Raw genomic sequence first — 11452 nt, forward strand, 5'->3', positions numbered from 1 at the left:
TAGAGAGTTTTGCCTAAGCACCTGTACTTCACTTCTTACAGACAAAAAAAGTAGTATAAAAACACACGGAGATTCCAAAGCAAAAAACGGCACTACTTTTGCATCAAAGAAGGTAGTATCATACAGTCTATCAACTCTTTTCCTTGCCTTCACCAGCAATTGCCATTTTTTTTTTCTGTTCCTCTGATTCATGTGGTTTTGATCGTAAGCGACGAGATACAGCTCCTTGCATCAGCTTTTGATCCGGTTAATTGCTCTTTGAGTTTCCACGATGGACATGGACGATCCCATCATCTTCACCGACAAAATCCCACCCTCCTTCGACCCCACGGTACGCTCTTTCATAGAATTCTGTGAATTCCGTTTGGTTGTCGAGAAATTTTTGGAAAATGAAAGGAACTTGGTCGTCTTAATTTGCAAGTGCTGAAGCTGAATTATGTTTGTGATTTTGTTTTTCTAGTCGATTCTTACTGTTGAGTGAATCTGCCAACGTGTTGTTTGTACGCGTGTTTCAATAACAATAAAGTTAACACTTTCTCTTTTACAAAAATAGAACACGTTATCAATACATTTTAGCGAGAAATGCTTCGTGTTCTAGGATCAAGATACTATGGTGAAACTTTCACAACATGGTTTCAACGGTCCAAAAATGGAGTTAAACTACTCCTAATGCTTTAGAAACAAAGTTCCACAACCATCTCACACAAAACAGCCTCATAACACACCACATATTCTGTATCACGGTCAAAGATATGCTACTAGTGTCTACTTGATACTTTTCAACAAAGTAGCTCCTCCTATCATGAAAGACATATCCAAATATGGATATTCTATCATCTATGCAGCATGCATAATCGGCGTCACAAGATCCAACTAAAACAAAAGTGTTAGTTTGCTGATACACAACTATCTGATACTTCATTTCCAGTTAATTCGGTTTTTTGAGTACTCTAATTTCTAAAATGTAATAACAATAATGATCACTCAAATACCAAATATGCACGTCAATAACAAACACAACAATAAGGTGTGTGCATACTTGAGCATACATCAGGCTGCTAAACACAAAATCATAAAGGACAATTTAATCTGATATCTCTTATATCACTACCATTGTCACAAAGAACCTGTATAATTATAACATAAGAGGTTTTTCTAAGATTCTCAAACCACAATGACTTGGCATCATGCTATTTGTCTCAACAAACATGTCAAAATCATTAAATGCGAGCAAGTTGTCACCAACATAAAAAAACTAGAAATGTGCAACTGTTCCTACTGATCTTATGCATATGCATCTATCAACAACGTTTTCCATAAACCTAATTTCAGTGACTATCTCATCCAAATTCAAGTACTATCACCTCGATGTTTTCTATACATTCCCACTCATCATAGAGTTTCTCAACACATTAGTGGAGTTAGAAAACATATCCACCCTTAAGCCTATGTCCTTTTCATTATTAACAGATTTATCATGAGTGATCCATACCATATATATAATGGCTTGTCACATTTAGTGTCAAGATAGCAGAGATACAAGGATTGCTCAAGGCTAAAGAAAATAACAGGGGCAACTAACAAAAGGCATGTAAAAACAAGATCATGCAATTTGCCATTTACTTAGCCTTCCAATGATCCAAGCCAACATGATCATTGCATAGTAGAGTCCTTTGAGCAAAATAGGACTCCTTCACAGGTAAGGACAATTCATCAAACATCACAACTAAATGCATGAATCTACCACTGACAAGATAGTAAAGATTATGCGGTTCATGACATTCAATAAACTTCCTTCAACAGTCTAAACATCTTACTAAACAATTAATTATTAACAGGATAAGTTAATTGTCCGTATGGATCTTAACAATATGATAAATACATTACTTTATTCTTAATACTCCAATTTATCATTTGACCATAATATGAGTTTAGTGATTATGCAAGTCCATATATAATTTCTAATATTCTCCTTCTTGGACTGCATAATCAATAACAATAAATACTCATATAATACAAAATGTTAAATAATAAACGAATAGATAGAACATGGATAAATATGACAAGCTTAAACTTCAAGCGAGATACTCAACCATCCTACCAAGTAATAAAACTATCGACAAGATAATTTTATCACCCGTATGGACTTTCGCAACATAATCAACAAATTAAGTTTATCCATATAATCCCACAATTTATTGTTTGATAATGGTATGTGAGTTTAGTGATTATGTTAATCCACAAATAAATATTTCTAATTTTCCCTTCCTTGGATAGTATAATAAAAAAACATAATACTCACATAAAATAAGATATCAAATAATAATAACAATAACAACAAGATATGGATAAATTTACAACTTAAGCTTTATAATAGCACGTGAGGTTTTAATAAAATTTTCATTCTCACTTTAACACAAAAGAGACTATGTATACCTTTTCAAACAATGATTCGGCATTAAGACATTAAACACAAAATAGGCATTTTAAAATTTGAACAAAAAATCAATATTATATGTCTAAATTTTATTTATCCGAATATCAAATTAATTGGGAGAAATAAATAAAATATGACCATGTTATATAGAATAATAAATATGCTCCAAATTTTAGGTCTTAAAATAGTGAGAATTAAAATTTCATATAAAATATATTAAAAAAATCGTTATAATTAACACATAGTCAAATAAAAAATATTTTCTGGTAGCTCATGTGCATCCATGTAAGGAGTGTTGTGCGTCTAAAAGTCTCTCAAAAGGAAATATAAAATTTTGTGGGAGAGCTTCGTTACGGAACAACCCAGACAATTTGACATGTTTAAACTTACGACACGCGAGTACATAAACACTCAGTATTGTCAAATTTTCACAATTAAATATGCCATATAAAAACAAAAATATAATAAAAATTTATGACATTCATTCATCAAACAAATTGTATACAAAATGCTCAGGAAAATTTTGTTTAAAAAATTGTGAGAATTAGTCACCCATAAAGAATATCAACATGATTTAATGGTGGCCCAAACTCAAAATAAATCATTTTAGTGTGTAAGAGATGAAAAAAAAAAGCGTAACGGCGAAAATAGTGTTCAAATTGTCCGTACGATCTGGTCAAAGTTTGGTCAAAACTATTTTTTTAAAAAAATTTTAGGCGAAAAAATGACATGTAGTTTTGGAAACTAAAAAACGACATAAATCTGTCGACTATGAAACGACCCGTCGTTTCTTACGCAAAATAAAATACATTGTCGTTTTTAGTCATCCCTGATCTCCATACTCTGTAACTCGACCTGGTGCGAATCGTGACCCCACCCAGACATTTCTGAGCCTCCGGAACTCCATTTTTGACGATTCAAGATGGGTTTTTCTCCCAATTTCGTCCTCTTTTAATCCATAACATCAATTGTCCCAAATAACACTAAAAGTTTCCATGAAAATGAAAACCCTTATTTGACCGTATTGAAAGCTTCAAACCGGTGATATATTGGCCAAATAGACTTACGAAACTCAAGAGAATTATCACCCACAACATATATTTAATGTTTGAAGCTTCGATCTACATTTATTTTGAGCAAAATTTTAATTTGAAAAATTAGGGTTCATACCCACCAAAAATCTGAATTCAAAAAACAAAAGAGATAAGTGGCTAAATCAATGTGAAACATCATCAAACTAGCAACCAAACATATTTTCAAACGTCCATAAGCTCAATACAACAATGGTTTGAGCATATAATCAACAGGTTTAGAAACTGAATCTTCACACCCACGAATAACAACCAAAAAATTGCCAGTCTCAACACTAAAATAAATTGTTCTGATACCAATTGTTAAAAATAATACATGCATATTTAGTGTCTAAGACATATCAGAAACAATAGGTTTATGGGTTACCTATCAGAAGTGTTGGCGTCGCCATTAAATTGTCAAAAGTCGCCGGTAGAACGGGCATGAGAGTAATACATTCTCCTCTCCAATAGCCTCTACACACACATAATGCCCCACAAAAAAATGACCACACACACCCCACAAATACAAAGCCCCTGACATTTATATATAAAGTGTTTAACTTATCAACATAATGGGCTTAATTGGTTTGGGCCTATTGAGCTTCATAAATTATAGGGAAATAGTAGAAAATATGTCAATATAAAAAGCTTAAGAAAGTATATAGGTCATTTTTTAGTTATAAAAATTAATAGGTCATAACTTATCAAGTTATGATTCATAATCAGATAAGTTATGGACAAATTTATCAAGTTATGGTTCATAATCAGACAAGTTATGGACGAAAACAGTAATTTAGCCTATTTATTAACTTATGTAAACTATTGACCTATTAATTTTAATTCATCTTAAGTCTGGGACTATTTCTTTCTTTCTCCCTAAATTATACTAGTGAGGTTTTTTGATCTAATGGGATGATTAAAGTACTTACGGAAAAAAGAGTTTATAGGGCTCAAGTTAGTTAATAAACTGTGTACTCATCTTATTATAGATTGATATTTCATATACATGTATAATTAAATTTTCAATAACAATGTTATCTACAACATACTTTAGCTCATAATAGAGTGAATTATTATTTATGAAAATTCACATAAAATATATTCTAACAAATATATCTAGAACTACATTTCAAATGTTTTCGAGATATGACCTTTTCGCTGTGCATATTGTCTAGCATCTAGATTCTAAACCATTAATGGTGTTCTCTTTGTCGTGTGCACCGACACATGGTTGGATTTCTCATTGAACAGGGAACTTTGTTCAAGAATGCTGAAGCCAATGGGTTTAATGCGCGATCGATCGTCCTGCTTATTGTTTCAGGACTATTGCTCATCTTTCTGGTTGGCAACTACGCGCTATACACGTACGCACAGAAGAGTCTTCCACCACGAAAGAAGAAACCGGTATCGATGAAGAAGCTGAGGAAGGAGAAGCTCAAGCATGGTGTATCGGCCCCGGGGGAGTAAGAATACCTTGGCTTTGGTACTTGGTAGTGAGACAGAGAGACTTACCAAACACTTTGTGGCTTGTATGCATCAATCATGTTTCAAAGAATACCTCTGAGGTTTGATCATCCTCTTGATTAAATACAAAGGGCGCGTTTGAAACTCGTTTTAAAATAATTTTATTTTTTATATGAAAATAAAAATAAAAATGTTTTTAATCTTAAACATAAATTATTTTTAAAAATGTGTTTGTTAATTTTATTAAGAGATTGTTTTCAGTATAAAAAAATCATTAATGTCTCTCTTTCTCTCTCTACTCGAGAGAGGAGAAAACGAAAACAAAAAATAAAAACGACTAAAAGTCGTTTTTCATTTGTTTCTCATTTTACACTAAATCAAAAATTCGTTTTCATTTTCATTTTTTGTCTTTATTGTGCCAAACACCGTTTTGAAAACGTTTTTATTTTTTATTTCTCAAAAAATGTAAAAAATAAAAACGGAATCAATTCTAAACACAGCCAGAGAGTTTAGTTGAATCTGATTAGTTTGCTATAAGAAACTTGACCAAATTTTGTAAGTGAAACTTGAAAGTAAATTTCTTTAAGCAGCCCATTTTTTGAGTTAAAAACTCAAAAAAAGCAACTCAAGTTACAACTTTATTCAAGTTCATGTTCTTTTAAGTTTGAACTCGAGTTTGGGATTAAAACTCGAGTTCAAGTTTTCCCTTCAACTTGAGTTCAGAAACTCGAACTCAAACTTAATGAACAATATTTTTTTTATTCTTAAAAATGCTATAACTTTTTCGTTTTAATTCTAATAGAGATGATTTTTTTTCTATGCGTTGTCAACGAAAAGACGAATAAAACCCCACCTATATACCCTATTAAAATTTTCCATCAGCATTGAGTTTTTATGGCCCGTTCGGTTTGTTAATTCGAGTTTTTAATTCGAGTTGAGATGTGATATTGTGTGAGAGCTTTTTACTGTAGCAAAAAAGTTGGATGTGACTGTTTCTGAAAGCTTTTTACTGTAGCAAAACTAGAATTCTAAACTCGAATCAGCGAAATGAACGGGGTCACATCTAAATACAAATTCAAGTTTTAACTCACTCAAACACAACTTCAAAAATATTCTTATCTCAAACCATAACTCAAATGTACACAACTAAATACAAACTCAAATTATAATTTTAACTCAAGTTATAACTCAAACTCAATTCAAGATTTACACTCAAATCACCTAACTCAAAAACGGTAAAAAAACAAGCCTTAAGAATCTAGCCTTTTAAAGATACAATAATGCGAGGTTTGGGAAAAGTAAACTCTCAATAGCAATGTCAATAGTCATGTTTATTCGAGGAGAGATTGCACTTTCTCGATTGATTTTCTCTCTGCAACTACAAGCTCTAATTTATCTCCTAAATCACAGACATTGCAAATTTTCTCCACCTTTGTCTAGCTGTGTTAACCAAGACAACTAAGTCCTTAAAAAATTGGGCCCGCGATCTCTGGGGAGCGGGTCGCGGCGATGGAGCAATGAAATTTGTTAGGGAAAATTAGGTGAATAACCATTTTTTATCGTATTTTTAAATAATGTCTAGAAAACTTTCAGACCAATGACTGAACTTTTTAATTTTAGGAAAATAATTGTTTTTCTAATAAAAAATAGCAATTTTTCTACCGTAATCAACTAATGATCACTAATCACTAATTGATTTATTATTAATTTATTAATAATTTATCATTAATAAATTTATAATTTATTTATTAAAAATAATTTATTACTAACTAATTTTGTTTAGTTACTAATAAATAATCATTGAGGTAATCAATGATGAGTTAAAATTAATCGATGATAGAATGCTAAGTTAGTAATTGACTACTAAATTAATAAAAAAAAAATTATCCATTTATTAAAAAAAACCCTTAAAATTATATAAAAATGGATTAAATTGTCACTTAATAAATAAACAAGACATTAAAAAAGACCAATGATGCAAACATTAAAACAATACAAAGGCTAATAATGCCAAATAGTTATTTTCAGTCGGGACTAGAGAAGTGGAGAATTGCGGCTATTTTGTACGAACACCTTTTGAGCTTTTTGAATTTAAAATTTTAGTCCTTAAACTTTTTTTCTTAGCAATCAACATCTAGAATTTTTAATTTTTGGCACTTTTAGTTCCTGTTGCTCAAATTCACTAAATTTTTATGCTTTTTTTGCGCCAAACTTACAAGTGACAACTTAAGAAGCATATTGATGATATTTTTATTTAGTATTAATAACATTTCATGTTAAAATTTAGATTAAAGTTTAAGTTATAATGAAATTAAGTTCCAACTTTTTAAATGTATTTGTATTGAAACTAACAAAAATGAACATTAATACTCTTATTAGGCTATCATTTGCAAGTTAAGTGCAAAAAACAGTTAAAATTTTAATAAATTTGAACAACAAAGGTTGAAAGTACCAAAAACTATATATTCGAGGTGCTGATTGCCAAAAAAAAAAAAATTTAAGGCTAAATTACTAAATTTGAAAAGTTCAGAGGTGTTCATAAAAAATAGCCGGAGAATTGCTTAAGAACCTTGGATAATCAAACAAAGCCACGTAAATAGTAGAAAATAGATCAATATAAAAAGCTTAAGAAAATATATAGGTCAATTTTTAGTTATAGAAATTAATATGTCATAACTTGTCAAGTTATGGTTCATAACCAGATAAATTATAACTTGTCAAGTTATGGTCTATTGTCAGACAAGTTATGGACAAAAACCGTGAATAACTTGTCAAGTTATGGTTCATAACCAGACAAGTTATGGACGAAAACAGTAATTTAGCCTATTTATTAACTTATGTAAACTATTAACCTATTAATTTTAATTCATCTCAAGTCTTGACATATTTCTCTTTTTCTCCCTTAAAAGAAATCTTATTATGCCGTGGCTAATTCTGCTTAATTAGCCACCCTTATTGCTCTTCATCACCATTTGTTGTTGTTGTTGTTGTCATTTTTTTTTTTTAGGTCTCAAAGTGAAGGAACATGAACAACAATGGCGAGGAAAGAAGACTGAACGGAGCAGCAGAGGACGACGACGACGACGAAGACGACGACGGAAATGGTCGAGGCCTTGAGGCCTGGGAGAGAACCTACGCCGACGAGAGGTCCTGGGAATCTCTTCAAGAGGACGAGTCGGGTCTTCTCCGACCCATCGATAACAAGACCTTTTACCATGCCCAGTATCGCCGCCGTCTTCGCTCCGCTTCCGCCGTTCGAATCCAGAAGGGCCTCATTCGCTACCTCTTCCTTGTCATTGATCTCTCCAAGGTAAACAAACAATTTCTGTTTCTGAATAATGGGTCTGTGTTTTTTTGTCGATTTGATATTGGGGATCAATTGTATCTTTGGTATCTTTGGATTAATGTAAGCGTATTAAGATTGTCTTGAATGTTTAGTAGCTAAGTGGTGATGGAAAGTCGGTTCCTTTTCGTTGTTTTTATGACAAATTTGTGAAGTAATAAACTTTGAAAACTAGTTCAAGCATAGGTGGTGTTATATTTTAGGTGTAAATGATGCTAAAACCTGAGGGAATCTTCATCGTGTGAGAATTAAGAATTAAGATCAAATGGATTGGAAACATGGATCAGAAGTTATTGCAATTTAGTTTGAGCATTGTGTGTTTATTATGTGTGTAATTTGCACTTGTTAATTGTTTAGTTAGTTTTCGTTTGATGTCATTAGGCGGCTGCGGAGATGGATTTCCGGCCAAGTCGAATGGCTGTAGTGGCAAAGCATGTTGAGGCTTTCATTAGAGAGTTCTTTGACCAGAATCCGCTTAGTCAAGTTGGCCTAGTGACTATTAAAGATGGCGTTGCTCATTGCTTAACGGATCTCGGTGGCAGTCCAGAGTCTCATGTGAAATCTTTGATGGGTAAATTGGAATGCTCCGGTGAATCTTCTATACAGAACGCTCTGGATCTTGTTCATGACTATCTAAATCAGATTCCATCATATGGCCACCGTGAAGTTCTTATCTTTTATTCGGCCCTAAGTACGTGTGATCCAGGTGATATAATGGAGACCATCCAGAAATGTAAGAAATCTAAAATAAGGTGTTCAGTTATTGGGCTCTCAGCAGAAATTTTTATATGCAAACATCTCTGCCAAGAAACTGGTGGCTCATACTCCGTTGCGTTGGATGAGGTGAGTTGTACTAACTATCGGGTGTTAATAACAGCCATAACTACACTATATCGGTATTGGTACATTTTTACCATCTTGGTGGCGTCTTCTTCTTAGCCAGTATAATCTAGAATGAGAAACTGATATCCACATTGTCATACCTTTCCTGAATGTTCTTTTTCTTCACAAAGCCTTAGGAACATCGGAGGGAGTGCTTAGCAAGGAATATTGTCTAATGCTCCTACATGGTTTCAAGCAATCTTTTGTCTAGTTTTGTTAATAAGAAGTTGATTTGTTTGTTATCATGCAGTCTCACTTCAAAGAATTGATACTCGAGCATGCACCCCCACCTCCAGCAATAGCTGAGTATGCAATTGCTAATTTGATCAAGATGGGCTTCCCACAAAGAGCAGCAGAGAGCTCTATTGCAATCTGTTCATGTCATAAGGAAGCAAAGGCAGGAGGTGGATACACTTGTCCTAGATGCAAGGCGCGTGTTTGTGAGCTACCTACAGAGTGTCAAACTTGTGGATTGACGCTCATTTCTTCACCCCATTTGGCAAGATCTTATCATCATCTCTTTCCGATAGTACCGTTTGATGAGATGTCTACATCACTACTAAGTGATCCACATAGAAAATTATCGAAAGCTTGTTTTGGCTGCCAACAGAGTCTCCTTGGTTTTGGTAAGCTGCTATACTTGGTAAACAAAAAATTAAGTTTCCAGCTGCTATACTCGGTGTTTCTTGTTAGATATATATATATATTGGCTATGTTCTCACTTTTCCAATGCTTTACTATTTGAAGCCAGAGGTTGAGGACATAAAAAAGGGATATGTGATTAGTTGACATCCATGCTCCAAAAAGGAAACACATTTCTTCTGTTTCCCTTGATGCATTTAGAAAACAAAATTAGATTTTTCTATGGTAGTAACCAAGACGTCAGGCAATACGAGTACTCCCCAGTGTCTTCAGCTTCAAACATGACATTCAGTGATAATAGCAACAAAAAAAAAAAACATCCAATGAGGAATGATAGTATACAAACTCACTATAATGGGCTGCTTTCTCTTTAATGTTGACCTTGTCGGCACCGGGCAAAATGTACTTCCACATACTATTATGCCGTGCCCCTAAGTTATGCCTTTATATAGATTTTTTTTTTTTTTTTTTTTTTTTTGGAGTGTGTATGAGATACCTTCTCCCGGTTGAAAATTCCTAATGTCTTATCCAATTAATTTTGTTCAACTATTTTGTGCACAGGAAATAAACCTGGTCCCCGTGTTTCATGCCCAAAATGCAAGCATCAATTTTGCCTCGACTGCGACATTTATATTCATGAGAGCTTGCACAACTGCCCAGGTTGTGAGAGTGCAAGGCATTCTAAGCCAGTTGCTATGAGTGAAGAATAATGAACCAGACTGCTCCAGACTTCCATAAGATTCTTCTGCCACCATCAGATACATTGGTCTGATGCTCCCTCATTAGCTCTTCTTTTCGGCTTCTCAAAACTCAAATTACAGAAGTATACATGGCCGCTATTGCTGCCAACTCCACATGTTTGTGTATTTTCCGAGTACACCGGTATTTACCTTGATCCAAAGAGGACGCATTAATTTTGTTCTCACGCTAATCTGTTACATGATAAAACTAGATTTTTCAATATGAATGCCTTTTTTTCCCTCCCTTTATCATTCATTACAGTTGTCGTACTTTCAAAGGCTAAAATCAGAGACGTACGTCTCATCTTGCAGTTTGCAGTCTGATGTCTCAGAGAATGTTGTATACAAGTGTTTTCTCTTGAAGCAAAGACTTGCCAGCAGCTCAGGATCTCTAACCAATAATATTTTTCCATCTTATGAACAAATTAGCTCAATGTTTCTCTATTTTTCTACTTTGACGGTCATCTAGTGAAAAGACAGAGACCCGCGACCTCTTTTCAAGTTATAATTTTTCTAGCCCACCCTTCTTAATACCAAAATGCCCCATTAACTATGTTTGACAATTTAGTAATGGTCTTTAGCCGTCCTATTCCCCTTAGAACTATGATTCAAAATTAGGAGAATTCTTGGCGAGGTACAAAATTGTACCCGGCCATTAATTTCATTAGATTCCGTTAATTTCACATACTTTTTTGTTCAATTTTTTTTTTCTTTTTGTTCTGATGTGATCTGACCATCTAGAATACGTACTAGTAATGGGATTATCTTTTGTACCATATCACAAAATTCTCTTTTGTAACGCATTATGGGAGTATTGGAAATCTCGGGGAAATGATGCTCATTTGAGCGTATAATATCCAATTAGGGAAAG

At 33.4% G+C, this 11452-nt stretch overlaps 2 protein-coding genes across 3 annotated transcripts; both read left to right on the plus strand.

Moving 5' to 3' along the window:
• Positions 1–34: 34 nt before the first annotated feature.
• LOC21397547 (DNA-binding protein S1FA) lies at positions 35–5105 on the plus strand. Of its 2 annotated transcripts, none has more exons than XM_010105819.2 (3): positions 35–112; positions 210–331; positions 4762–5105. In XM_010105819.2, the coding sequence occupies exons 2-3, from the start codon at positions 272–274 to the stop codon at positions 4975–4977; spliced, it is 276 nt and encodes a 91-aa protein (XP_010104121.2). In that variant the 5' UTR covers positions 35–112; positions 210–271; the 3' UTR covers positions 4978–5105. The 2 variants fall into 2 exon arrangements, with proteins under 2 accessions (XP_010104121.2, XP_024026346.1); XM_024170578.1 differs by having other exon boundaries at positions 223–331.
• A 2866-nt stretch (positions 5106–7971) lies between these two features.
• Positions 7972–10837, plus strand: LOC21397548 (general transcription factor IIH subunit 2). Its single transcript, XM_010105820.2, has 4 exons — positions 7972–8284; positions 8699–9160; positions 9450–9825; positions 10403–10837. The coding sequence occupies exons 1-4, from the start codon at positions 8000–8002 to the stop codon at positions 10549–10551; spliced, it is 1272 nt and encodes a 423-aa protein (XP_010104122.1). The 5' UTR covers positions 7972–7999; the 3' UTR covers positions 10552–10837.
• The last annotated feature ends 615 nt before the right edge of the window (positions 10838–11452 follow it).

The sequence above is a fragment of the Morus notabilis genome, unplaced genomic scaffold (assembly GCF_000414095.1).
Source record: "Morus notabilis unplaced genomic scaffold, ASM41409v2 Scaffold710, whole genome shotgun sequence".
Lineage (NCBI taxonomy): Eukaryota > Viridiplantae > Streptophyta > Magnoliopsida > Rosales > Moraceae > Morus > Morus notabilis.

Bases quoted from the DNA above. Each gene is read 5' to 3' on its own strand.
- LOC21397547 (XM_010105819.2), top strand. From the start codon at position 272: ATGGACATGGACGATCCCATCATCTTCACCGACAAAATCCCACCCTCC. The intron at 332-4,761 runs GTACGCTCTTTC...CTCATTGAACAG, and splicing joins CACCCTCCTTCGACCCCACG to GGAACTTTGTTCAAGAATGC.
- LOC21397548 (XM_010105820.2), top strand. From the start codon at position 8,000: ATGAACAACAATGGCGAGGAAAGAAGACTGAACGGAGCAGCAGAGGAC. The intron at 8,285-8,698 runs GTAAACAAACAA...TGATGTCATTAG, and splicing joins TTGTCATTGATCTCTCCAAG to GCGGCTGCGGAGATGGATTT. The intron at 9,161-9,449 runs GTGAGTTGTACT...GTTATCATGCAG, and splicing joins ACTCCGTTGCGTTGGATGAG to TCTCACTTCAAAGAATTGAT.